This window comes from Sander lucioperca, chromosome 2 (assembly GCF_008315115.2).
Source record: "Sander lucioperca isolate FBNREF2018 chromosome 2, SLUC_FBN_1.2, whole genome shotgun sequence".
In the NCBI taxonomy this organism is placed as follows: domain Eukaryota; kingdom Metazoa; phylum Chordata; class Actinopteri; order Perciformes; family Percidae; genus Sander; species Sander lucioperca.
This window is the reverse complement of record NC_050174.1, coordinates 17,991,628-18,010,021: the sequence shown is the minus strand read 5'-3', so window position 1 is coordinate 18,010,021 and position 18,394 is coordinate 17,991,628. Positions and strand designations below refer to the sequence as shown.

The 18,394-nt window shown below is 40.0% G+C and overlaps 1 protein-coding gene and 1 long non-coding RNA gene across 2 annotated transcripts in view; one reads left to right on the top strand and one right to left on the bottom strand.

Annotated features, from left to right (window-relative positions):
* The window catches only part of LOC116048187 (GTPase IMAP family member 9-like), a 111,751-nt gene extending 104,811 nt beyond the window's left edge, over positions 1-6,940 (bottom strand). Inside the window, exon 1 of the mRNA XM_035994462.1 lies at positions 6,869-6,940. Within this exon, the coding sequence (XP_035850355.1) occupies positions 6,869-6,911 (43 nt within the window). The 5' untranslated portion in view covers positions 6,912-6,940. The remainder of the gene's footprint in view (positions 1-6,868) is intronic.
* A 5,483-nt stretch (positions 6,941-12,423) lies between these two features.
* LOC118493710 lies at positions 12,424-13,492 on the top strand. Its single transcript, XR_004895663.1, has 2 exons — positions 12,424-12,483; positions 13,243-13,492. It is a non-coding gene; the product is annotated as an uncharacterized LOC118493710 (long non-coding RNA).
* The last annotated feature ends 4,902 nt before the right edge of the window (positions 13,493-18,394 follow it).

Below are 18,394 nucleotides of genomic sequence, written 5' to 3'. Positions count from 1 at the left end.
GAGTTCCTACTCCGGGTGGGGAATGAGTCCTTACCCCAAGTAAAGGAGTACGTCGGGATCTTGTTCGCGATGGAGGGGACAATGGAGCGGTAGATTGGCTGGAGAATCAGAGCAGCGGTATTAAGTTTACTTTACCGCACCGTTTACCACAATTTTCATTCCTTCCCTAACCTATGGTCATGAAGGCTCTGTACAAGCGGCTGAATTGGGTTTTCTCAGGAGGGTGGCTGCCGTCTTAGAGATAGGTTGAGAAGCTCAGTCATTAATGAGGAACTCGGAGGAGGATACCTCAGGGAAGACCCCGGTCAGAGCTGTTTAATGTGGTAAAGTTTGGGGTCCCCTGCTAGAGCCACTGCCCCGCGACCCAACACCGGATAAGCGGTTGAAAATGAGTGAGTGATTAATCGGTAATGCTGGTTACATTTTATTACATTTTAAGGAGCAGTTGCCAGTTATTTGTGTATGTGTTCTAATCGCTGGTTGTGCAGGTCAGTGCTCGGATTCACTGCCAAATTTGAAATAGCCAATAAATTATTATTGCATTTTTAAGAGAACACCTCTCTTTGAGACTGCATCGACAAACTAGCACTTTCACTTCAACTTCATTCAGTGCTTACATTTAAAATGGAAGTTTAGATATTTATTTCAAATGCCACTTCAACCTCCTTCAGTATTTCATGTGCTTTAAACATCTAAACTGCAGATTGTTAAGCAACATGTAAATTTACAATATTAGTAACTCATTAACTCTTGCTCCTGACAATGTCTGTGCACAATCTGGATGTGTCCGCCCTGGACACCATCTGGCACATGGCACCTCACACCCATTGTTTTGCCAAGGAGTGGGAGGTTATATTGGCCGGTAACGCTAAAGTCCAACCAATGTGATCATCAGCGGTGGAAGAAGTTATTAGAACACAGTCTAATGTCCTAAACGTTTGGGGGAGCCCAGTATTTATGTTAAAGGTCCCATGGCATGAAAGTTTCACTGTATGAGTTTTAATATGCGTTCCCCCAGCCTGCCTATGGTCCCCCAGTGGCTAGAAATGGCGATATGTGTAAACCGAGCCCTGGGTATCCTGCTCTGCCTTTGAGAAAATGAAAGAATGGGCCGTTCTGGAATGTTGCTCCTTATGAGGTCATAAGGGGAACGGTTACCTCCCCTTTCTCTGCTTTGCCCGCCCAGAGAATTTGGCCCGCCCATGAGAAAGAGAGAGACATCATGGCTTTCAAATGAGCAAAGTGGCAGTTGGTCAAGGCCACACCCCCACCCTCCACCTTGCCCCCCCTCTCTCCTCCTCAGTAGCTACAGACACAGAAATGGCACATCCTAAGGAAAGCTCATTGTGGGACTGGCTCTAGTGACTGTAATTCTGCACCAAGGCTGAATTTTGGGAAAGAGACTTCAGATACAGTATTAGGGGACCACTAAGGTCTATATAAAGAGACTTCAGATACAGTATTAGGGGACCACTAAGGTCTATATAAAAGAGACTTCAGATACAGTATTAGGGGACCACTAAGGTCTATATAAAAGCATCCAAAGAGCACCATGTGATGGGACCTTTAAAGGCAGGGTTGGTAATGTGGAAAAACTAGCAAGATTTGGAAGTAGTATCCCCTCGGGGCTCCGCCCGCGCTCAGATGTGCATAAGACATTTCCCGAAAACAACAAGGCCAATTGTGGCGTTGCATCAAGCTGCCTTTGTCTTGGCCAAAAAAATGCACTTAAACACACCCCAAAGAGTACAGCTAACGGCCAACTGCCACGTACCTTCTGCACCTTCTGCACCTGCGCAAGAGGAAATACCTCTCTCATCCCGGCAGGCGGCCGTTAGATATACCCGTGATCAGTAGCGTTTTTTGGCATGGGCGAAGCGGGCAGCTGCCCGGGGCGACGTTTTTTCATGACACATGGGGGCGGCACGAGCACTTAAAAAAATATATTATCAATCATTTCACTGTGTGGGGAAATGGCAAATTGGCGCCCGTTGCAGCTGCAGGCGCCCCTGCTTGCTGAGAAGATGTCGTGCCCAGAAGCTGTGTGAGAAAGGGAAAGGGGAGGGGGGCGCATGGGACAGTTCACCTCTGGGTCTCCCAAATGGAACTGACAAGGTGGGGAACGGGGGATCCACTGTAGTCAGTCACACCTCGACTTTCTTCCAAATAACGCACATTTCATTCATAATATTATAAATACAGGCCTATAGTTATGTTCTTCTGAATTGTGTGAAATGGCTAATAAAAATAGGTAATACAAAACAATTATGTGGTCACCAAGGTGAATTGGTTTAGTCTTGACTTCTGGTCATGAGTGACAGTGTTGGGGGGGATGGGTAATCTGTTGATTGTCGAGTGCCAAATAGATCCACACAGATGGACAGGAAAAGGTCAAAGCCATCAGGTGCCCAATTTAGAACAAAAAGAAAACAAGAGGAGAAACAAGCAAAAGATAAAGGTGTGCAACTATGTTCTCTCTGTGACGGTATCAGAATGAGCTGATTGATTTGTTGAGCAGCAAATATATAAATATCAAATAAATATATCTGCTATAGTGGATGACATCAAGCAGGTAAAGTTTTTTTCAGTAATACTGGACTGCAACCCAGATATAAGCCACACAGAACAGTTGTCAGTGGTCATTAGAGTGGTGTCACTGATAGAGAAGCCCCATATCAGGGAACATTTTATGGGATTTCTGGAGGCCAGCACTTGGCATCCATGATCCTGACGAGACTTGAGGAGTTGGGAAATCCTTTTGAAGACTGCAGAGGACAGTCATATGACAACGGGGCAAACATGAAAGGCAAAAATAAGGGAGTTCAAGCCAGGCTCTTAGAAAAGAATCCCTGAGCTCTGTTTGTGCCATGTGGGGTGCATACATTGAATTTAGTTGTGTGTGATGCTGCTAAGGGATCTGTTGATGCTATAAGTTACTTTGGTGTCCTGCAAAAGCTATACACATTATTTTCAGCCTCCACCCAAAGATGGGCCATACTGAAGAACCATGTGAGCATCACCTTAAAGATGCGGACAGAAACAAGGTGGGAGAGCAAGGTCAAGAGAGTTGAGCCCATGAGGTACCAGGGAGCTGCAGTGAGAGAGGCTTTGATTGAGGTGAGAGATCACACCAAAGACCCTGCTATAAAGGCTGAGGCCCAGTCTTTGTCTGAGGAGGTGGGGTCGAACCGTTTCAGCATCTGCACGGTTGTTTGGTATGACATGCATGCCAGCAAACTCAAGCAGTCTCGTAATATGCATGTGGACCTAGTTGTGAGTCTTTTGAAAAAGACTGAACAAGGTCTCCAGAGCTACAGGGCAAGTGGCTTTGTGACTGCACAGATGGTGGCCAAAGACATTTGTGAAGAAATGAATGTGGAGGCTGTTTTAAAACAAAAAAGGCTCAGGTCCACAAAGCGCCACTTCTCATATGAATCACATGATGAGCCTTTCAGTGATGCACTTAGAAAGTTGGAGGTTGGATTCTTCAACGTTGTCGTTGATGCAGCCACGTCAGCCATCAAGGAGAGATTTTCCACACTGGAAAATGTGGGAAAGAAATTTGGGGTTTTGACAAATTCTTGCAGTTGAGGACCTGGCAGAGCAATGCAAGGCACTAGGCATCACACTGCACTTTAAGTGGCACTCTGATTTGGACAGTAGATAGCTTGTGCAGGAAATTAAGAACTTCCCTGACCTGCCATCAAAGACCATGAGCCTACTTGAGCTTATCACTTTAATGCATGTTTAGGATCTATCGGAGATCTACCCCAACTTTTGGACTGCTCTCAGGATTGCACTTACTCTGCCAGTCACTGTGGCTCAAGCAGAGAGGAGCTTTTCAAAACTAAAGTTGATCAAGTCATATCCGAGGTCAATCATGTCCCAGGAACGGCTCACTGGCCTTGCCGTCATCTGTATCAATCACTCAATAGGAGAGCAGATTTCATACGATGACATAATTGATGATTTTGCATCAAGGAAGGTCAGTTTTAGTTTGTGTTTTCTGTTCTTAGTGCAATAGTGTAATACCGTAATTCCTCAAATCGGTAGTCAATTAAAAGCTGGGCCTCTGATAGTGCCCAGGGGCGTGGGCAACACGGATAAATAAAGGCGGGCCTTAAATTAAGGCCGGGGAAAAATTTATGTGGATAATCTCCTAAGTGCCTTTCATATAATATTAAGTAAAAATAAAATTCAAGTTCATCGTAATTAACATTTCTACCAATTTAATTTATCAGATTCAACAATATATTCATGCTTTTTTCCACACTTTGTTTTTCTGGATTTTTCAGGTAAAGTATTATTGTCCTACCGGTATTTTAGTCATTGCGGCTGTATGTGTACACCTGTACGTTACTACACTCTTGGCACCTGCCAATAGATGGCAGTAGCTACATTAGCAGAGAATGACGTTGATGTTACTAGCAGACTTTTCAACAACAAAACGAAAAGAGTTTTAAAGTATGCAGAGGAAAACTTGGGTGAAAAAGCTGCAGACATTTCGACATTGACCCCAGGAGAATCTGATACTGGAAGAAACAGAAGGATGAGCTGACAAGATTAGCCGACAAGAGCAGGGCACAGCTAGCTAGCTGGAGTAGGGAGGAAAAAAGTTAGCCTGGAGCTAGAAACAAATAGCTACCTTGTGTAATGTTAATCACACTGTAAGAAATGATTCTGTGGTCATGTAGATTTGAATTAATGTATTAGGTAAAATATATTCAATATGATTGTGTTTTTGATTTTGAGGCAAATATTTAATTAAATTTCAAAGAAAAATGTTTGGAATAAAATCCAACCATTGTAGTTAAATAAAACATAAGCATTATATTTATCTAATCCCAAATAGAGAGAATGTTGAGTTAATTCAAATCAATGTAATCAGGCTAATTTAATTGAAAAGCACTTCCTGTCAACCTAGCTAGCTAGCAGCTATAATGTTACCCAGCATGCCGTTCGGCTGTGTAAATTTGTAGGCTAAATGTAAAATTATTAGTGTTAGAAACTTTTAAAGTTACAGATAGTTGTGTGCTATGGTGTTTTATCCTATTAAAGAGAGTTAGTTGTGGGTTATTAATTGTCGTAAATTTACAACCATGAGTGAGAAGGGTACGAAGTTAACACGGCTCCCGTTCTGAAGTCAATCGCAGATCAATTCGGCCGTAGCGTTCTCTGCGGCATTGCACCGGTATTACGGTATATGAAAAATTCATATCATATGGGAAATTAATACCCGTATACCAGTATACTGCCCAGCACTACTACAATGAGTCGAAAGCACAAAAGTGAATTGCTAATAAAATTCTTATGAGTATTTATTAAGTTCTGTACTTTCTGGGCCATAGACTAGTTATTCCTAAGAAAAAATATTTAGATTTAATTCATTGCATTGATTAAATTCAAATCGATGTGCAGATTAATGTAGATGATTATTACTCAATTATATATCATTGATATGTAGAATTAAATTAATTTTTATTAGTACTATTTACACATTAGGGAGTTTATCTTTTTCAATCAATTCAATATTTTTATTTAGGTTATTCTGTACTATTTTCTATTTGAATATACTCATATGAAATGGATAACTATTAAGGGTCTTATTTAATTCATATTTACTCAATACCAAACCATGTGAAATTTAATTAATAATATTGCTTGTAATCTGTTCCCTCATTTTTATTGAGTAGATATGGTGTATCTTTTCTTACAGTGCAGATACTGGTGTGCGGCAAACTAGCAATGTGTTTTACAAAACTACTGTATGCTCTTATTGTAATCTACCAGCAATACTGTAGTAAATGTATTATGAAATAAATACCTGGTGCATTTACAGGGTTCAAACTGACACAATGGTGGTGTTTGATTAATTCTGACCCAAATTGCTTTGTTGCCCTTCTGGCTGTTGTTGTATATGGTGATATTTTTGCAAATGTTTCTTAAAAAAATAAATGGTGGTTGATGAACGCAGATGTGCTGATTAGCTCTCATAACGGTGGGTAGCACACTGCCTTGAGTCCATGACGCTAATGTCTGATTACTCCACATTTTCATTGTGATATTTTGTGATTACATGCTGAATCTGCCCGTTCTCCGTCAGGTAAATACATTAGTACAATGTCTTCCTCTGATGTAGATGTAGCCTACACTGTAAGTCAGTAGTAGGCTATACAGTGGAGGTGCATATTAAGTGGTGTGGGGTCCTTCTGTAAGTAATTTTAGGGTACAATTTGGTTTTGAAGAATTCTACAAGCAGCAATACCACAGGCCAAGCAATCGCCCGTTCCAAACAGACACATTTTCAACGGGCACTGCACTAGTAATATAAAAAATAAGTGTGAAACAATAAACTGTCAAAACAACAAATTATAGCATAACTAATAATGAGTAAACATTATTATCATTTCATTGTTTTTTTAACATTAAAATAACTTATTAACTTAAGTTTAACTTGCAATCATAAAGTCTTGCCAAATATAAAAAACAAATACAAGAGATAAAGAAAAGTATCTGCAAAGAGCCAACTAACTAACCACTAACTAAAAAGTTAGATATTGTCTCTAAAATGCTGCTTAATCCAGTTGTGTGCAGATAATAAAACTCCTCACTGCAGATAGATACACTACCAAACATCTCTGAACTTCACAAAAACGTTTCAGTTTTATTTTTAATGAATATTGAAAGATAGTTCAGTATAAATTAATTCAAAGTTGTCTCAAAACATCATTGATCCCCAAAGACAGGTTAAAAAGAGAATGAGCTGTTAATGAGTTGCTGGTTTATATTTAAGAAAACAAATATTGTTCCATATATGAAACCCCAGACACTGCAATGGTCTGTAGTACTGTAGAATAAATATATTTACCAGGCAGCAGACTGTCCACTTCTTTCTTGGAAAAGCAGCTCATCTTTAAAGTCTTGTCTCTGTGGATGTCTTGTTCTGAGTATTTTCATTTCCATCTCATCATTTTATAATATAGCCTGCTTCTAGTTCCCTCCCCTGAAAGACACATCACCTGAGCTGGCCAATCACAATTCAAATTGTGGCTGAAAGCAACAAATCAGGAGGCTCAGCCGAAGTGTACTTCCACAAGTCTACTTATTCGCCAGTATCAATCAGTTTCTTTTAGTTTAATTCATAAAAAAATTTAAATTAAGAAATCCCCACAATAAAACACAATCCATCACAGATAGTTTAAGAGCTAAACGTACAGGATTTCAGAAGAAAAGTGGTCCGGGACCACACTGTTGGTGCAAATTGAAGAAACAGACATTTTTCGGAAGTGTGATTATTCACTTAGATGTTCAGATTAATACCACTCTCATGTCTGTACAGTAAATATATAGTTGCAGCTGGTAAGCTTAGCTTAGTTTAAAGGCTGAAAACAGAGGGAACAGGTAGTCTGGCTCTGTCCAAAGGTAACAAAATCCAACTACCAATAGGGTTGGGTATTGTTTTTTTTTTTTTCGATTACCTGTGCTAAAACACTACTTTTAAAACGGTGCTTGGTGCCTAAGCAGTGCATGAACCGATACTTACAAAAACTTTTAAAAGCACAAAACTACAGTCCGCGACATTAAAGCCCATGTTGCAGGGTTTATTTTCTAATGAATTTGTGCAATTTGCTTGTTGGTAATAAACATTTAAAGTGTTACCCAACAACATCAAATACAATGGATATCAGAAAACGGAATAAAATACGAAAAAGTAGTACTATTTTACAGCGGTTTGCAATGATTCTCTTTTCCCCCACAATGCATTGCACTACGTCACGTTGGGGAGACGACAGACGAAAGCCCCGTCTCTGTTCACTGTCTATGTGCCACTGGTGTTGCAAAATATGGCTTTTGGTCTCGACCGAGTCCATGTGTCTTTATTATGTGTATAATAATATATATAATATGCATTGCACTACGTCACGTTGGGGAGACGACAGACGAAAGCCCCGTCTCTGTTCACTGTCTATGTGCCACTGGTGTTGCAAAATATGGCTTTTGGTCTCGACCGAGTCCATGTGTCTTTATTATGTGTATAATAATATTGGAGGGAAAGTGAAACACAGCTTGAACGGGGATGCTGTTCGGCTTTTCACAAGTTTAGACAGCTAGCTACGCCGACGTTTGCTAACGTTAGCGACTGCTAGACTGCTAGCTAGGTAAATATTACAACTGCCTTCGGAGTTTCCTATATCTGCATCCACGTTGTCAACATAAGACATGTTGCGTTAGTGCTCCTTTTGTACCATCATTTTATTGAATAAAATGTTAAGCTTCGCTCCTACGAGATGGGTGGGTTTTTGTTAGCTACATACAAAGCTAACTGGCTATAGTTCGCCTGTATGCTAGCGGAATTAGCTAACGTTGCATAACCAGCCAGCAACTTCGGCAATCGGTAGTAGTTTCGGTAAGCTAACCACGACAGTATTGTCGCCCACAATCAACCTCTGCTGCTAAAAGCAGTCAATCTGCAGTGATGTTTGAAATAGAGACGCTTGTGGATATGTTAGCTGTCGTGGTTAGCTCGCCGGAACTACTGCCGAAGCTGCTGGCTGGCTACGCAACGTTAGCTAATTCCGCTAGCACAGGCTAACTATAGCCAGTTGTGTGTAACGTAGCTAACAAAAACCCACCCATCTCGTAGGGGCGAAGCTTAACATTTCTTTCAATACAATTATGGTACAAAAGGAGCACTAACGCCACATGTCTTATGTTGACAACGTGGACGCAGATATAGGAAACAACGAAGGCAGTCGTAATATTTACCTAGCAGTCTAGGCTAACGCTGTTGCGCTAACGTTAGCAAAACGTCGCCGTAGCTTTAGCTAGCTGTCTAAACTTGTGAAAAGCCGAACAGCATCCCCATCCAAGTAATAAATGAACACTAGGCACTATATGTTGTTACTGGAGCTAGTAGGGTCCATCAAAACGTGAGATATCTAATCGAAAATGTGTTTACAATGTCGGGGGATTTCACAGGTAGGACTGACTGGCAAGTTAGCCCATAGCTAGCATGATGCCTTCTATTTCTAGATCTAGCTAGGTTACCGGTACTTATCTGAACTAGCTAACGACATGATCACTGTCACTAAATATAAAGAAAACATTGACTTTCACTCGGTGCTATTCACTGACAGTAAAAACACCTCTTCCACCTCTTCCTCATCCCAGTCAGTCACCATAGTTCTAGTACTAGGGTGAGGCACGTCTCCCCAACGTGACGTCATCACCGAATTGCGTTAAAAAACCCACTAAACGACTAAAACGTTTTAACACTATTTGGTGACATTTTTAACAATGATATACATATGTTGAGTACTTTATGTACCCGTTAACAGTGTTGGGAGTAACGTGTTACAAAAGTAACGCAATTACAGTAATGTATTCCTTTTTGCTGTAACGCAGTAATATAACGCATTACTAATTAAATTTCGGTAATATTATAGTCGTTACAATCTCAGTAACGCGAGTTACAACGCATTTTAACGCAACATTTAGTGGTGCATTGTTTTTTTAAAGAATTCACCAACACCGCGACACATTTCTTCACAGAAAAAAAAAAAAGCCGTATTATTTTCCTGTCGCTGTATTCAATGGTTGAGATGACTGCAGAGGCAGATACATTTGCGAGATGGATATTATTTTCAGGAGTTATTACACTGCGTTGAAGTGAGCTGTCCTGTTTCTGTTCCCGTGGTCAGAGCTAGAACCAGAGACGGTACGGACAGCATGTATGTCCCAACAGGTGACGGTACGTCAGCGGCTGACAGATATAAACATGTCGGGAATTAATGTTGAGGCTTGCTACACGTAAATATCATTGCATTTTTATCAGCCGTGAAGAGTAACTATCCCTGTAGTGGAATCGCTTCGAATGATGACCAAAAACGCTTGTCTTTTACTGTGACCATTTACTGTTCAATACGTTGCAGTTTTACAAACAAGAAAGTGAACAACTTGAGTCTGACGGACATGTTGCTTCTCAGTAAGCTAGCAAGAGTAGGCTACACAACAGACAACTTCCGTGTAGCCTACTTCAAAATAAAAGCACTTCCTGTGACGGTTCGCAGTAAAACTAAATTACTGTTAAATAAGGTTGTGTAGGCTACCTTTTCACAAATCAGCTGTAAATCAAGTACTGTAAATAATGTTAACAGTGAGTTTTAATCACACTATAATTGAACATTTCCTTTAGAGTGTTTTAACCTAAACAACATGAATTTCTTATTGAAGTGCTATAAACAAACATTTTACAACAATGCCATACTTTTGAGTATTTTCATTTTCTCCTACTTCCCTATTATACGTTTTACTTATCTATTTTGTATAGCTTTATATGATGTATTAAAGTGGATAAAGACGAGACTTTATTGATCCGGGGTGAAATTCACAAGCTAGCTGCCAAATCAAACTTCCCCTGTTATTTTGGTGAAAGTAACTCAAAAGTAATGCAAAAGTAGTGTAACGCATTACAATTCAGAGACAGTAATATTGTAATATAACTAATTACTCTCAAATGACAGTAACTTATCTTTTTAATAAACTGTCTGTACACTTGTTGTTAACATTTAGGGACCCTCATTATGCTACCGTGGAAGCGTGGTGATATTTTGAGCCTTGCTAGTGGTATAATAAGTTATTTGTTTTTACTTTCCTGTGCCCCGAATACTAGCATTGTAAGCTAATCAGTGGTCCGCGCTAGCTTGTTTCAAGCTACAAACACATTCGATTAGCATGAAAACATGTCCCAGAGAGCGATCGAGTGGGTACACATCTGTTATTAACTCCTAGGTTCGTTATGCGCCAGAATTGTCCTAAGACCATGTGGTCAAATTTTTATAATTTTTATAAAATGTAATAATAACTTCACCAGTTAATTGCTGTTAAACAACAAAAAGAAGAAACACATGATGGCAGAAGGTTACTTTACAACAACATTAAATGCACCATGAGCTAACAAGGTGCAGTTGTCGTGTTAAGGGTGGGAATCATAGGGTACCTCACAATACGATACATGGCTCACGATACAGCACTCTCCATCCATCCATCTTCGTCCGCTTATCCAGGGTCGCGTGACGGGGGCAGCAGCTTCAGCAGGGGACCCCAAACTTCCCTTTCCCGAGCCACATTAACCAGCTCTGACTGGGGGATCCAGAGGCGTTCCCAGGCCAGGGTGGAGACATAATCCCTCCCCTTAGTCCTGGGTCTTCCCGAGGCCTCCTCCCAGATGGACATGCCTCCATCTAATCCTGGGTCTTCCCCAAGGCCTCCTCCCAGTTGGACGTGCCTCCACCTACTCCTGGGTCTTCCTCGAGGCCTCCTCCAAGCTGGATGTGCCTCCATCTAGTCCCGGGTCTTCCCCCGGGACCTCTTCCCAGCTGGACGTGCCTGGAACACCTCTCTAGGAAGGCGCCCAGGGGGCATCCTTACCAGACGCCCAAACCACCTCAACTGGCTAGGCACCTGACCAAGCGTCCATATTTTACGAGATGAGTGTGAGAACGTGTTGAAATCAAAAAAACATTTCTTTATAAAAGACACATACAAATGCAAATTCTAGTGCTTAACCCTCTGAAATACAAGTCATTTTTGAGTGTTTTTTTTGCTCCTGTCTCACTGTGAGTTCATTTTTCACTATCTGCAAGCTTTGCATCTCAAATTAACAAGCACAACCATGACCTGGGGCCTCATTTATAAAACTCTGCGTAGATTCTATTCTGAAAGATTTTGTTTGCCAAAAAGTCTGAATTTTCGTACGCAAAAACAAAATTCTGATTTATAACACCTTGCGGCGCACACCGGTACGCACTCTTCTCGTTATAAATACGGACGTGCGTTACCTTATGCGGTCGTGCATGAGCCTCACGCTCCTCCCAAGGTTGCCCCATATTTGTCCTAATAAGGTCTATGTTAATCAATGAATATAGCAGCCTTGTAAAGAAGCCCTTGATGACCAATCATGAAACAGAAAAATGGGGAAAAAACACGATTCAGTGATTGTGAGATCGATGTGTATGGGATTATTTTTGTGACTTTAATTCCAAACAAAACTTCTCAAGTATCAAACAAAAAACACTAACTCAAGCAAAAAAATTGTCACCTCAAAGGTAAAACTTAAAACTTGCAAACAAAACATTTGTGTAGTTGTAAACTATTGGTCTTTTATTCGTTTGATAAGATGACCTTTTGTTTACCGTTCCCTCTGCTTCTTTCTCAATGTCTTTTGATCTCTCCATCACGTTTGCAGTTTTGCTCCCAGCTTTCTCATTTGCACTTCCCAAGTCTTTGTTTGCGATTCTGATACAAAGCTATCGCATGGGCGGGTCTTACAGGGGTGCGACCCCATTGGCTAATTCGTCTTCAGTTAGTTTCAGTGACAGCTCAGTGGCTACCGGCCTTCTGACATTTCAGTGACCCTAAGATTAGAGATTTTGGAGGACACACAAACCACTCTACAGTGGATTCCTACAAGATTAATAAAGTGTAAGTATTGATCATATATATTGTCTGTGATCTACATTGCAAGCATTGTTACTAGACGTTTGTTGTTTTGTTGTGTTAAGTTACTAGCTAGCTAGTAAAGCTGTTTAACTTAGCATTTAATGTTAGCTAACTGCTAACGTTATCTCAAACTTGTAGCTATGTTAGGCTACTGAGCTAATTTGCCATGAGAATCATGAAGTCGTAGTGTCTTACTCAAGGAGCTGTATTAATTGTCATCTTCTCTCTGTAGAACAATGAAACATTGTGGGACGTGCAAGACCCCGAGCAGAGCTATGATACTGTCCCAGGTAACGTTAGCTAGGTGCAAGATGGCAGATAACTGACATAATTTTTGTATATTTTAAAGCTGTAAATTTCAACAGTATTTAGAATTAATGCATATTGTTACTATTATCCAAATTGTACTTTAACTGACACACTTTGCTAAGTGATCATTATTGTTTTTTTAGTGATGTGCATGGCTGATGAAGCTCGGGTCCTGGTGGCTGCCCTGGACCACCTTGGCAGATTACCCAAGGGAAAAGCAGATGGATCATTTGAGTAAATTCAACATGAAGCCATATTGTACTTTACACATGTAGTCAACATGGTGGTAGGAATCTAGAAAGTGTGAACAATAATATTCCAGAAATAAGTGTTCCAGTAGTGATTATGAAAGCTAGAAAAATGTTCCTTGAGTGCAAAGGCTTTATTAAAATTATTTAAAATTGAGCTAAATTCAAACACTTATCTAATAAGGTACTTCAAGCTTTACAATAAGAAGTCAAGGAAGTGAAGGACTACAGCCACATCCCAGCCCTTCAAAGAGCTGTCCTGCAGAAAAGGCTGTCATCCAGACTGGAGCGGTCGGCCATCAGTGAGCTCAGGAGACCAGATGATCCCAGGCGTCCAGGAGTTGTGTGTGATATTTTTGCGCCTCCCTCAGAAGTGTTGTTGCAGACACAAGTCAGCTGAGAAATACAGCTTGCCTTAGGTGAAACTGAATATGTGAAATATATACATAACCCAATTACTCAGTATGTTTGTGTATTGTTGGTGATGAAAAACTGATCCTGACCAGTGATGTACTGCAAATAATGACTGACACCGAGTTCCAGCTTCTTCTACCACCGGGGCCCCAGAGCCTTATCAATACTTACACTTTATTAATCTTGTAGGAATCCGCTGTAGAGTGGTTTGTGTCTCCTCCAAAATCTCTAACCTTAGGGTCACTGAAATGTCAGAGGGCCGGTAGGCACTGAGCTGTCACTGAAACTAACTGAAGACGAATTAGCCAATGGGGTCGCACCCCTGTAAGACCCGCCCACGCGATAGCTTTGTATCAGAATCGCAAACAAAGACTTGGGAAGCGCAAACGAGAAAGCTGGGAGCAGAACTGCAAACGTGATGGAGAGATCAAAAGACATTAAGAAAGAAGCAGAGGGAACGGTAAACAAAAGGTCATCTTATCAAACGAATAAAAGACCAATAGTTTATGACTACACTAATGTTTTGTTTGCAAGTTTTAAGTTTTACCTTTGAGGTGACAATTTTTTTGCTTGAGTTAGTGTTTTATGTTTGATACTTGAGAAGTTTTGTTTGGAATTAAAATCACAAAATAAATAATTACAACAAAATAATCCCATAGATGTGCTCCTATCAGAGGTAGAACATCGAAACAAAATCCTGTTTGGAAGCTTTAACCCTTGTGTGGTGTTCATATTTTTGTTACACAGCCTTAATACTTAACAAATTTAGCTCAATTACCAATGATATATACATCATTTATGGTTCATATTTGCCATTTACCCCTGTGAGATCACATTTACTATCATATCATCATTTTCGTTTTTGTGAGAAAACAAGGAAATTCAATTATTAAAAAGGTAAAAAATAGAAACAAGATTTTTGATCATTATGGGTGCTTATTTCTTAGAACTTAATCAGAACAGGTGAAAGTGCTTGAAATGTAACAATTTTGTAACTTTGTGTGTAATACACCTACACTCAGACACGCACATTTACAGACGCACAGACACACAGAGACGCACAGACACAGACATACACACACACACACACACACACACAGAAACACACACAGCAGGCCCAGTTAGGAGGAGGCCACAGTTAAGTTTCATAGCACCTATAATTATTACAATCGGGTCAAGTAGACCCGAACACCTCATATGTAATACTTATGTGTAGGGGGGTGTACCGTGTGCAGTCATTGAAAATAAGTTATTTGTCATGTTCTTCACAGAAAATGAAACTAGGCCAGTGAGCTTGAGTTAGGGACCATTCGGTATTTATGGAATGGACCACCGGAGGAAAATAGGGAAGGGTCATGTCTTTTTATTTTTTGTTGATTGGAGGGTCATCCAACATTTTTTAGTCTGGGCGGGGGGGGGTCACCCAACTTTTTTATTCATGAAAAGAGCAAAATTTCAAAATGGCTTTTTTGGTGCATATTTATCCATGTAGCTCTCAGTCTCGGCCCCCTAGCAGATGGGTCTGACCGCATACGCGGAGTTTGCTTGGGGGGGCAGGAGGAGCACTGCCCCCCTGGTGGCTCAAACAGGTAATTGCATTGTTTAAAAAATGAGTGGAATAATTACATCTGGCATGACCAGATATTTTATAAATATTTTAAATAACACAAAACAACTAAACGGTGGTAGGTAATACATCTGATTTCATATACTGCTTTAGTAAAAAAAAATTATTACCTGGCTGACGATGGGAGCAGCAGGACTCAAAAAACTAAACTTACTGTTGCACTAGTCTGGACATCTTGCCGTGCCAACGTTGCAATAAATGTTTCCTAAATGCCATGTATATAAATGTGATGTCAGCTTACTAATTGATTGAACATGGCTACTTACACGTAGCTGAGAAGCTGTAAAATGTTATGCATTTTATAGGTCCTACTATGAAAACATGTCCCAGGGAATGCTCGACACGGTAAACATATGTTATTAACCCCTAGGTTCATTTTGCGCTGGAATTGTCCTTTAAGATTAGAAAAGAGAGAAGGGGCAGATAATTGCAACATGAAGGAGATTTTCACTTGGGGCTCTATTGACAAAGTACTATACTTCGTGTAAAGGGCTTTCACTTGATGAGGGACACTTCGCCAGCATAGTTGTGTGGATGCTCGGGGTCTCAATACCATGTGACCAGACAGTCGGACAACACTCCGCGAGTAAACGCCAGCCGATTAATGCATGTTAACCATGGGGATTCTGTGCACTACTGTTTCCTGGATGTACAAATGAATGAGATTAGCTGACCGTAGAATCATATATTCTTAATCACAGTGGCATTCCTAGTCTTAATCGTAATATAATTACAGATGTTACATGATAAATCCAGTCTTGTGCCAATGTTTGCTGCTTCCTGTTTGGTGCTGGAAGGAGCACACGCATTGGTTGTTGACAATGTTCACATGATTTAACTTCACTACCAAGACTTAAAGCTTTTGATAATATTAAACCGTTTACACCAAACGATTGAGACAACGGGAGCGCGCCCCAACGCTAGCAAGACATATTATTTTATTACGATATTGGAAATTAGTCTGCGACAGTGGAATCACTTGAAAAGTCATTTGGTGTAAGGTCGGCATGACTCGTCTACAGTGTTAGAAACAAAGAGAGAGAGTGAAAGAATTAGAAACATTAATGCCAGGCTTGCATCCACATAATTGATAAAGGTTATTCTGATTTATTCAGCATCCAGTTAAAGTACATAAGGGGCCTTGAAGTGTTCACATATTGAGAGAAAGCTATCTCATGTTAAGCAACGGGCAAAATTACTTGTAAAAATACCCTTGCAGTGTAGTTTCTGAGCTGCCAACACTGTCAGCCAGTGCTACTGATATTTTAGGCCCAAATGCATCTATGGGATCAAGAGGGACATTGATGTAGGGAGGTTAAGGGAGGTCCTGTCTCTATTTAGTCTCCATTACTTCCTGATCATGGACACCTCGTTGGGCATTACCCCCTTACATAATGCACAAATTAACTGACTGGATTGCATTACACCGGAGTTTGTACCTTGTTCAATGTCAAATGATTTATTGCTGCTAACTGCAGTCTGGCTAGCTCGGGACAGAGGTAGCTGGCAGACTAACTGCTGGATAACAAGCTGACTTGTGACCTATGTGAACATCTGTCATGTGAATCTGTAAATAAGTGAACTCTGTTGTCCGGACAAGACACAGGCAATGTCAATGAGACATCAACATAATTCTATTTTCACTAACAGAGAGTTTCACATAGATGTGAATGTAGGCAGCAGTCTATTCAACAAGTATTCTACAAGTATTTATCTTTTTGTTAATTCCTTTCCACCATAGTCACATTACATTACAGCTTAGTACTTACTACCTTGTGTGTTTACCCAAGGCTTTTCTTTTTATTTACCATGGTAAAGTGTCTTTACTTGGGCTGAACTTATGTTACCAGGAAAAAAACATCTATACACAAATACTGTAGAGTTTAGTTTGACTCGTATTTTATTTGCTTAAATTGACACCAATGATTTAAAACCCCACACCTTAATATTTGTCTTTAGAAAATGTACAGGAATACAATGTCTGTAAATATTTAATTATTGCTGCATAATTTCATGCATTGATTATTGCATTTTACTTTATTGAATCATATACACAGCAGAGCGTGTATAGGACACATAGGGAGAAAGAGTGGGCAGATGACATGCAACAGAGGTCCTCCATTCAAACCTCAATTCTCAAATGTTCAGCAGTTTGTCATTTTACACATAAGGATGTATGAAAAATATCAATTTGGCATACACTTTATACGTAGACAAAGCCAACTTCTTGTTTTGCATCACCGGTTACTGTTAGAAACCAGGTGTGTCTTTGTTGCAAGCAATTACAAAATTCCCAAAAGTTAAGACAGTACAGTCATAAGACATAATGCAGATATGTGGAATGGGACACGCTGATAAGCTACTTGAAACTTTTGTATAGCGGCCCAGACACTAGAAAATAATACACATATACCATTATATTGTTTGGATGAAAGGAACGTATGTATGTATTATACAATAACATTTACAACCTACAAGAAAAACTACCCTAACCCTACCTAAGTGGTCAAAATACATCAGTCAGGTTCCCTCTATAAGTAATGGTTAAATAGATAAGATGCAATAAACATAAACATATAACAAGTGAGGATAACTGTAGCAATAAAATAAAAGGATTTCAGAGTCACTATACAAAGTATAGTTTAGCATCATGTGAATCATCCAACAACTCTTTGGCAAGGCTCTGCTTTTATAATGATTGGCAAGCACCCTTCATTACACACTGGGTTACACAACTAATAAATGTGCTGTTATCACAGTGATTACAGCACATTTTATCAGGTGTGATGTTAAATCATTTGTAAGCAGTTTCCACTGACACTGAGCTTCTGAAATAATGGATAAACAAAGCATCTTATACATGTATTCACATGTACAATGATGTCCCAGTCCTTTCTCCTACTAAAACATACAAGAAAAACTACCCTAATCCTACCTAAGTGGTCCCAAGCTCAGGGGCCCAGACACTGGTAAGAGCCAATGAGGTTTAACCATGTATCCAGCTAATTTAAATAGCTCACGTTACTGTATTGTGTCAACAGTTAATTTAATATTGTGTGGGGCATTTTCTTTTGCAGGTAGCAAATGTTCCACCAAAACAAGTTTCTTCCTGAGACTATTTAGCAGAGCCACCGTCGCTGCGTCCGGAGCTTAGCGCCGCCTAAGACCATTGTGATTGGTTTAAAGAAATGCAAACAACCAGAGAGTTTAATGTTGTTGTTGTTGTTTTTTTAAGAATTCACCAACACAGCGACACATTTCTTCACAGGAAAAAAAAAGCCGTATTATTTTCCTG